This window comes from Gossypium hirsutum, chromosome D10 (genome assembly GCF_007990345.1).
Source record: "Gossypium hirsutum isolate 1008001.06 chromosome D10, Gossypium_hirsutum_v2.1, whole genome shotgun sequence".
Taxonomy (NCBI): Eukaryota; Viridiplantae; Streptophyta; class Magnoliopsida; order Malvales; family Malvaceae; genus Gossypium; species Gossypium hirsutum.
Window position 1 is genome coordinate 47,438,868 of NC_053446.1, and position 10,973 is coordinate 47,449,840.

At 32.5% G+C, this 10,973-nt stretch overlaps 1 protein-coding gene across 1 annotated transcript; it reads right to left on the reverse strand.

Annotated features, from left to right (window-relative positions):
* Positions 1 to 8,982: 8,982 nt before the first annotated feature.
* LOC107915912 (protein DMP2) lies at positions 8,983 to 9,737 on the reverse strand. Its single transcript, XM_016845101.2, has one exon. The coding sequence runs from the start codon at positions 9,671 to 9,673 to the stop codon at positions 9,101 to 9,103; it is 573 nt and encodes a 190-aa protein (XP_016700590.1). The 5' UTR covers positions 9,674 to 9,737; the 3' UTR covers positions 8,983 to 9,100.
* Between the last annotated feature and the right edge of the window lie 1,236 nt (positions 9,738 to 10,973).

Below are 10,973 nucleotides of genomic sequence, written 5' to 3' on the forward strand. Positions count from 1 at the left end.
TTTTCAAGTTTATTACTGTACATATTTAACTTGTGCATTTTTTTTTGCAATCAATTAGTTGCACTATTTGAACTTGTAATTTTGCTATTTAAATATTAACATGATTTTTTTAATATTTTGACTAAAAAAAATTTATTTATTATATGATTAAATAATATCTTTTTGACTAAAAGTATATATTTAATACTAATTAATTTTTTATATTAATAATGTTTAATTTTAATAATAATTTTTTAAATGTTTTTAAAAGTTAGTGGCATTTTTATGTAAAACGCCGCTAAAGAACGGTATTTTTAGCTGCGTTTGTGATAAAAAGTGTCGCTAAAGGTTATGCTCTTTAGCAGCGATTGTTAGAAAAGCGTCGCTAAAGGCCATGTTCTTTAGCGGCGTTTGTTACAAAAGCGCCGCTAAAGAACATGGCCTTTAACGGCGTTTGTAAGAGAAGCGTCGCTAAAGAACATGGCCTTTAGCGGCGTTTGTAAGAGAAGCGCCGCAAATGTTAGCGGCGTTGTCAATAGCGGCATTTTTGTGGCGCTTGTTAAAGCGTCGCAAATACTTTTAGCGGCGCTTTTTAAGGCTTAAAAAACGCCGCTAAAATCCTGTTTTGGTGTAGTGTATATACTTAAGTATGCAAACAAGGTTTAGTGGAAGGATCAGATTATTCCACTAACACTCTTAATTTTCGTGATTAAGTGCACTTATCATAATTTAAGTCTTATCACCTATAGTATCTTAGTTCCACTCTAACCAATTCTTACTAGACTAACTAAATAGTCTTATAAAAATAATAAACAAATCTATGAAACTATAGACTTGACTACTTCGCCAAAACATTGGGGGTGGCGTATACTCAATAGAAGAATCTGCCAAGCCACAGATCTCACCAAAACATAGAATTCACTAGATCACAGGACTTACCATAACACAGACTTCGCCAATTGGCGCATACACAAAATTCATACTTATCCACAACTAATACTTTACTTACTTCGAACTACACTTAATACAATAAACAATAACCATAAATAGAAACTTTGTCGGACGGGCTCTTATAGGGAATTAGAGGAGAAACAACTAATATATGAAAAAAAAGGATGGTGTATTGTCTTAATACTAATAAAATTCTCACGAAGTTCCAACCATAAAGTGCATTCATATTAGAGTTGTGTTAGTAAGACACGAAAACTCATTAAGTTCTTTAGAAATTATTTGTGTTGTTATGCATTGCAGGTAAATAGGGAAATTTGGAAGTTCAAGAAGGGACTAGGCCAGAATTCGCCACGCCTAGGCAAATCTGTATCATTGTGGTAACTTGCATACAACGGGGTGACCTAGAGGCGAAGTCTTAAGGTATTTGTTGTAAATAAAACTAAGGGTTAAAAGTATTAGGCACTTGCGTCGTACCATTTGGGATACGGAGGCTGTGGAGGCTTCACATGTAAAAGAGAAACAACATGCGTATCGAATAAGCTTTGATACAGCTCCTTGCACGACATTGGAATTAGCGTGAACTAGAGTTTTTCAGTACCTTGCTTCACACATGATTCTTGTCTTGATGAACCCTGCTGATTAGCAATCGATTTGCTGTACGTATTCATGCTGTTCACCTCATTTTCTTTTTCTTTTGAGGCTTGCCTTCTATTATTTCCTCCAGCATCAATCTTTTCGCTCCTTATGCCACTTTTAATCATTTCACCATTCATGATTATGTCAGAAAATCTTTTTGTGGCACTCCCTAACATATGTGTGATGAACGAAGCTTTCAATATATTTATGAATAGTATTGTCATTTCCCTTTCCAGGAGCGGTGGCTGAACTTGCACGGTGACCTCCCTCCACCTCTATGCGTATTGCCTAAAACTTTCATCGGGCTTCTTTTCCATGTTTTGTAGAGTGATTCTATCAAGTACCATGTCAGTTACATGATTGTACTACTTTATGAATGCCTGTGCTAAATCTTTCCATGAATTAATCTTTGCGCGACTTAATTGATTGTACCACTTGGACGCTGCCCCTTTGAGGCTATCCTAGAAACAATGTATCAACAACTGGTCATTACTACAAAACATAGTAATATGGGCTCCGAGACTACTAGTTCCATTATACTTCTCAAACTCTAGCACTTTGAACTTGTAAGGGAGTACTAAATCCGGAATCAAGCTTAATTCTTTAGCATCAATCCCATAGTAGCTCTCAGCACATTCCATCGCTTTAAATTTCTCTTCCAGCCATTTGTACTTTTCCTCTAGCTGTTTTGGCAACTCACCCTTCACTTTTTCTTTTCCCACTATTTCATTGAAGTCAGGAATAGCTGTATTGACAAGGTTGTCTTCGGGGTTAGAGCCTGATCCAACTTGAAAATTCATTGGCATTGAAGCACTGGCCCGAAACTGCTGACGCCTAATGGTGACAGAGGATTTCCGCGGACATTCCTCAACTTGCTGAGGGGTAAAGCCTAGAGGATAGACGGGTCCCTCACCGTCTCCTTCTTCAACATTAAGCACAGAGCTTTTTCCTTTATCAATTCCTCCAGTCAGCAACTGAGTCAACTTAGCCATCATATTCCCTTGAGATTCCATCATTTTGTCCATCATTTTTGCTGAATTTTCTCAAGCTGTTTATTCATTTGTTGTTGAAGCTGATCCTGCATCTCCTTTTGCAACTGTTCTAGCCTTTCCATCCTGGTCCATGTCCTTAGTTTTTGATCGAGTACCGTGGCGGTGTTTGGTGGGTTGGTTGGTATCCAGATTAACTGAAATAAATTTACTCAATTAGACTCTTTCAATGCATATGATGTCATGTAATGCAGATGCATGAAATGAATGCCTAAAGAGACATTGAAATGCCTAAAGAGACATTGATTCTGATTCAATTACATTTAGAAAACTTTTTAGAAAACAAATCTGTTTACATAAAATGGAAATTTATACTGCCTTGCCCTAATAGGCGAAGACATTCAATCCTCTTTTTCATTCGAGTGTTAAGATAAATCTCACGAACTCTTCAAAAGGGACGTCTCTTCCATCTCCTCTTTGCTTGATCCGGGCTGCAACTCATTGCTCACTCATCCTCATGATGCTCGTTGGCTTCTCTTTAAGAAAGTTCAGCGGCTCTCGAATAATCTTTGTTATCTTGAATCCTTGGGCAACAGAGCCATAGTCGTGTAGTCCTCTATTAAACTATCATCCTTCTCTTATCACGTTTTCTTGGACCATATTCGGACAACCATATTATCAAGGAACTCATTTTGTTATGACAAGCTCTCTATTTAGCAACTGAACGTGAATCAACACCTCTTTTGTATGATGAAAATGCAATGCAATCGCAACCAAAAAGAAAACAGGTTAGTAAAAAGCTAAAGCAAGAATAAATAGAAAACCTATTCGGGTGACCACTAGGGGTTTGACATAGCTCTACCTAGGGCAAGTTCCTAAGGTTCATTATATGAGGTTCGGTTTCTAGGGCAAAGGTACCCGAACCAGCAGATTTCTCGATCTTCACCCATTGTAGGCTCATATAGATCAAGTTCGATTCAGGGGAACACATTTTCCCTATGACTATACGGAGATGATATTCTCACGAAGGCATAGGTACCGATGTATTCCGAAAGCGATCCACTATCCTATACGGAGGTGAAAACCTCACGAAGGAATAGTTTCTCACTCCCACTTAAAAGGGTAAAATCATTCAACTCATGTAATGTATAATGCAAAGATCAATTAAGCAAGAAAATAATGAATGCAAAAGGATCTCATGAATTTTTTTAACAAAATATTTTCTCGACAATACGACAAAAATTAATCAACTTTGTGGCTCGACTCTCTTATTTTTTAAAAAGTCCCTAGTGGAGTCGCCAAGCAGTCGAAACCATTTTTTTATTTTGAGAAACAAAAAATTAGTTGTCGATGAAAATTTGGAGTCGCCACCAATCTTTTATTGAGGTGTGATTGGATCACCTAAAAATGAATTTGGTCTACGTGTTTTTAGAAAAAACGGGTTCAGGAGTTAGTTACGTTCGAGGAAGGATTAGCACCCTCGTAACACCCAAAAATTGGTACCAAATTGATTAATTAATGTCTTAATGTCGAGAGTTAAAATTATGATCCTTAGTAGAAAATTTAAAAATGCGTTACTTATTTAGACTTTTCTCATTTCGGAAAAAAAAATGTTACACCCAATGCGTTAGGGCACGATATTCTATTTCTTCAAAAATGAGTTTGTCCAAAATACTCATGTAATAAAATTTAAGAGAATATTCATTTGTTTAAAATTTATAAGGAAATCGCGGCCCAATACGTTAGGGCACAATTTCTTAAAATTCTAAGCATTGAATATTTCCTTTATTGCTTTTTTTTAGAAAAATCTTTATCTCGAGAAATTAACGCGTCACATCCAATACGTTAGGGCACCACATGTTGAATTCCCGATGACAAGTTTTATTTTGTTTGATTAAAGAGCAATTCCCGATTGTTAGATTTTACGAAGAAAATTGGAACCCAATACGTTAGGGCTCAATTTTCTTGAAAATCCTAAATACGAGTATTATCTCTATTTTGAAAATTTCTATTTTTAAAGATGATGTAATGTTATATTGAATGTATGTATAAATGTCATCATAACAAATACAACAATAATATAAATAGTAAATAAACGAAATTAATATAAAAAATAAACAATGACAATGCAAGAATATCAAATAAATGAGCAAAATAAAAAAATTCTTTTAAAATATAAATGAAAACATAAAACAATAAACAAATGAAGGAAATAAGCAAAAAACAAAATATACATAACGTATACATTAAAATTATGAAGAATGAAGGACATACTCATGAATTTACATATAAAATTTAGATTATAAAAATTTATATAAACAAAATATATAATGCGTTTGTGAAAATAAAGAAAAATATAGAAACATATATATATAAATTATAAAATATGTGTTAAAATATAAGTAGGTATTTAAGCATTTTCGAAAACAAATAAAAAAACATAGATATATACGTGTTTATATAAATATAAAAGAATATTCGTTAGGAAGAAAAAAATATATATATGTACATATAAAAGAAAAATATATATATAGATTAAAAATAATTAAATAATAAATATATTATCGAAATTAATTAATTTAAAAAAAATAAATATGTGTATATATAAATATGATGAAAATATTTGTTTAAAAATAAATAAATATGTACATAAGGGAATAAAATAATGTATATAAAGAGTTAAGTAGATTAATATATAAAAATATAATAATATTAATATTAATAATATTAAACTAATTAATAAAAAATATAAACCGTAATTTAAAAGAATTACTAGGAAACAAATGAAATTAAAAACAAAAAAGAAGGACCAAAAATGCAATATGCGGATTACATGGGGGTCAAGTAGGGAATATTCCTTCCCCTCAAAACTCAGCATTTCAGAATGGACTAAATTGAATCAAAAATCAAATGTATGATTAAATTTAAAAGAAAATAAAACAACAGAAAAAGACCAAATCGAAATGCGCATGAAAAAAGAGGGGCTGCATGCGAAATAACCCAAATAATGAAAAAGCGCGGATCCTTCCCCGGATCGAGTCACCGCGTGGGTCATGGCTACCAAACGGCGTCGTTTTGACACTAAGAACCCTAGTTCAAAACGGCGTCGTACTATGATATTATTTAAACAAAAAATTGCTAAAAAAAAAATTTAGCTGCCCATTTTTTTCAAGAACAATGACTGCTTCTTTTTCCTCTGCTAGGGTTTCGACCCTAGCCTTAGCCGCCACCCTTCAGCCATGGTTCCACTACGACCAGTGACTGGAGGCACGCCGATTTGGGTTTTTAACCCCTTTTGGAACAGATCCGAGGGCAAAGGTAAGCCTCCCTCTCCATTCTATTTTATTTTTTTGCATATATAGAAAATGAATAATAAATCGAAGAGAGAAAATAAAAAAATTCTAATAATCACCTTAAAAAGAAACTGATATTCGATTTATTTTGTATCAATCTCGTATTTTTTATTGATTTTTGAATCAATTTTTTTCTCTTTTTCTTCCTATCCCATTACACTGAAAATCCCCCCCTCTATTACAGTGTTTTGAGTTTGCTTTTATAACAAACAATGAAACAAGCAAAGTAAACAAAATCTTTGGGTATCTTGCTTGATTCATGATTTCAAAGATTTTTCTTGCCCTATTCTGTCTTGTTTCCTTCCTTGTTGTGCAGGTATATGGCCAGCCTGAAGATGTACGCGCGTGGTGGTGCAGCACGCGCGAGGAAGAGGTGCGCCTGGGCGACTGTTGGGGTGCGATGGCTGGAGCTTGCTAGGGTTTTTGATCTTGTTTCGATTTTGGGCCAAAATTTTACTTGGCCTCGGCCATATGGGCCGATTGTGATTTGGGCCTTTTACCCGGGCCAAAATCGGGTATTACAAGGACGACACGTGATGCTGCGCAAGTGGCCAGCGCTGTCACGTTAGCAAAAAATTAACGGCGTTAGGCTCAGGTCCTAATATAGTTTGGGTACTAGTCTAGACAAAAAAAAAACTATAATTACCAATTTAGAAAAGGTAGATATATTCGGGTAATAATTTTATATTTATCCTAATATTTTAAATAAACATCTAAGTAATGTAAAAACTTTATGATCCATAAGAAAACAACTCGGTCCACAAAAACTTGGATGGCATCCAAAAGCGGGTTGCAAGTTGATTGATGGTGAAGATCCTCCTGAGTTCGTATAATAGTGTTGATACGATATTTATCGACGAGGGTCTTTGAAAGTGTTCGGTGGTGGTCCACACCTTAGTACAGAGAGCACTAATGGTGATTTCAAGTCTTGAGCGAGGTCTACTCAAAGTTTTAGTTAGTACTAAATGGTTTGGGTTTCGTGGTGAAGAGGAAGGCTTTTATTGAGTAAAAGCCTATTGCTTAGACTCGAAGAGTAGTGTGATAGACAGTGAGGTTATAAATTATTAGAGTAGACTTGATGTGTTCGGTTAAGGCAAGATCTAATTCTAGTGAATTGGTATTAAATGGTGATGGAATGATGAGCTTTTATACTCACGAGAATTCAATTGGGATTCAGTGAGTTCCCTACCAACGAAATCCTCTAGCAAAGTGAGATTACTTGACCAGTTCCTTGAAAATTTTGTGCAAGTGTATTAAAGTTAAAATTATTTTTGAATATTCACTTGAAATTTAAATTGAATGGTTGATGTCGGCAAGCTACCCTTTATTTGTATGGTGGTGTAATAAAGGTACTATCAAAAAATTTCAAAAACTTTTCCCTTATTTGTTCTTCTTAAATTTTGTTTTCTTTTTCTGTTTTAGAAAATGGAAAAAATAACAAAATATTCACCTTTGTAGGCAAAAGAAGTAAAACTCGTCTCAAAGATGATTAATCATATAAATGATTGCATTAAACTCTTAATTCAATGAAATCAAAACCACATCGATATACCCACGTGTGCATTCTCACAGTACAATCGTTGATGTTGCTCGATTAAGTTTGAAAACTCGTTTGAAATTTGAGAGGATTTAAACAATAATATTAGTATTAGAAAATGTGAATAGATAAAAAAATTAGACTTATTCAGAATATGGGTCGAGCTCGAACATACAATGCTCTCCATTTTTAACTTTGAAATGTTTTATATTATATTATTTTTATATATTATGTAATTTATAACACATAAAAATTAAATTTATATTAATATATAATACTACTATAATGTAAACATTAAAAAAACGTTAAGATGACTACATATAAAATTTTAATAAATAAAATTTATATATAATTCTTAAATTTTTAGTAAATTTAAAATTTTTATTAAAGTTTAATAATTTTTATAATTTTTATTAATTTTTATTTTTTATAATTTTTTTGTCACATGTGATGAAATAGTTGTGACACAGGGTGGTTTTAACTAAAAAAATTAGGGGCGTTTAACTTTAACGGTCAACTATTAAAGTTTACGATCAAAGAACTTTTTTGATGCATTTTGGCAATTGAGAGCAAAAAAAAAAAAGCAGGGGCTTAAATGCTTATTTTGAAATTTTTTGAGGGCCTTTTTCATACATTTTGACAGTTCAAGTACCCAATTGAGTAAAAAAAACAGGGGCTTAATTTCTTTTCTTTTCTTTTTTTGAAAAAGTTTGAGGGCTTTTTGATACATTTTGAAGTTCAAATACTCAATTGAGTGAAACAAATAGGGGCTTAATTTTTTTTTTAAATTTGAGGGGTTTTTACACCTTTAAGCCAAATATATATTTTATATTTTAAAAAATATGAGTGAGCTTAAAATGAGTTTAGGTTAACTATATACAAAAATGAGTAAATTTGGACAAAATTTTAGGCTCATATTTCGGACCAAGTCGGGCCAGATAGGACTTGAATAAGCATAAAGTGTGTTAATATCAAGTTTAAGTCCCGTCCAAACCTCAAACCAACTCGACTTATGAACACTTCTACATCACATTATTTTCATACATATATATATCCTATAATATATTACAAAATTATATCTTTTTTTTCTTTTATTCATCATTTCACACTAATTATCAATTTCATTTTTATTTTATTTTACAAATTTTGAAAAGTTAATTATTAAAATGTAATCCACGTAAATTATAAAAAAATAAGAAGCAAGTCTATTTCTCGATAAAAACGTAAACTTGAACTATTAAGTTTTACTGCTTCAAAAAATAAAATATAAAAGTTTTACTAGTTAGTTACACATAAATTGCTAAATTAATAATTTTTATTAATTATTTCTATATAAATGGTTAAATTGTTAATTGTTAATTCTATAAATTAACATGAAAGTTTAACAATATTATCAAATTTAATTAGCTTCTTAATTTTAATAAAGTACGAGAACTAAATGTTGACAAATTAAAGTAAATATACTAATTTTTCATCAAAATTAGAATTACACCAAAAATATTACTATAAATTGCAAGTTTGTAACTTTACTTTATGATACCCTTAAAGCATTCATTATCAAAATTTATTGTAAATTAAAAACTAAGATACAACCATAAATATTTAAAAGAAAATAAATGAGCAGTAGAATTTACTCAATATTAATCAAGAAGAAATTAACTTGTCTGTGGAAGAAGCAAATTGGTCTTATTGGAAGAATGTTCAATGGAAGGGTGCCCAATGCCATGGCGTTTGTTAGGGAACCACATGAAGGCCAATGAAACTACGAGTGCAATCGGAGGCAATGCAATTAGGCATATTAAAGCCTTGGAATTGGTCGACAAAGATGGATAAAAACACTTCACGGTGTTGGGTTCCAAAAGGACTAAAACTGCGAACACCATCGACGAAAAGAAAGCGTGCACGAAGTCGCTCAACCGAAGCTTGTAGCTCGACAAGTTCACCAAATCCAACTCGAATGATGATGGCGACGGCCAAAGACCCTTGAAAGTCGCTATCCCGTAATGAGTTTTTCTGTCGCGATCTTTGTAACTGTCGGTAAAGCAACTGAAACTGCAGGTGAAGCCACAAAGGACAATGAGAATGGCGGCTGATTGTTTGTTGAGTGGAGTTTTGCAATTGCCATTGTCAGTTAAAACAGGGTTTAAGAAGTTGAAAATGAAGACAGTTCCTGTGGGAAGGAACTTGACGAGGTTGCCCATTTTGGAACATAACAAATCAAATGCCATGATGGGGCTGTTTGAATTTGAAGAACTGAGAAGGTTTTTTTATATATATTTTTATTTTTAAGGTTTGCAGGGTTATATAAGCTTGTTCTTCGTATGTATTTATAGGGCAGAATTTTAATAGCGGATTAAGAATAATTGAATTTTTAAAAAAAGAAGAAATAATTAAAAGAAAAAGAATAAAATGGGGATTGATATTGTTGACGTGGAATCGACTCTTGAGAGAAGTTATTGAAGTGTTAGTTTTTGAGATGCTAATATTGACTGCCAACAATCAAATGTATTGATCACGTGTCGGGATTTTATCATCAGCCTTCATAGAGAGTCGTATACGATTTATGGAGGGGGAGCCTCAGTTAGCGGAGATCAATACCTGCAAGACTTGGGATAAATGTTAGTATTGAGTGTGTGAATAATTATGAAAGTATCTGGACATGTCATGACTTGAACTTAAAAAATTGACAAAATCCCAACATAAGAACAATACCTTCAATTGTTGTTGACTTGATTTAACTACCTAAAAAATTGACACTTCAAAATATTTTGTCTGACTCATTTCCCCATCCAATATATATTGGAATTTCTTCTACGTAAAATTCAATGATATATTAGATACACATAGGACTAATGATGGTAATATAATAGTTAAAAACGTAACAGTTTGCATTTAGCTTAAATTTGAAAATTTCCTAATTCTGTTAGCAAGTTGTTTTCGATAAATTTGCTTTATTCATACAAAATATACTTATAACGTGGTATCCAATAATTTTGAGTTCAAATACTTATCAGTTCAAATTGGTAAAATTCTTAATTTGTTAGTAGACTGTTTTGGAAAGAATTCGAAATTAGAAAGTTTTAATCATTACTTCAAAACCCATTTTTGATTCTCAAATTGCATCTACTGAATTGATTTTCTTTTACTTTATTTGTTTTTTTTACTTATTATTTCAAAATTTTTAATTTTTAAATGACAGTGTCACATCAACATTCATTTACACATGATATGTTAGCATAACATCGGCTGAGCTAGTCGTGATTAGCAATCATATTACCACATTAATGATTAAAGACAATTTTCATTAATAAAAAAATTAGTGTGTTTGGATAGTGCAGAGTTGTTTTCCTTGTATAGAGAACCTTGCGGACTTCATAATGCATCTTAAGGGAACTTGACCCATGTCTCTTGACAGAATTAACATTCCAACGAACTATGCATGATCGACCTATACATCAACCAGCGAATCTTGAGGTAACTTGCGAACCTTAGCCTAACGAACCTTGGGACTATGCATTTCCACTAAGA

Excerpts from the sequence above, each read along its gene's own strand:
- LOC107915912 (XM_016845101.2), bottom strand. The coding sequence starts at position 9,673 with ATGGCATTTGATTTGTTATGTTCCAAAATGGGCAACCTCGTCAAGTTC.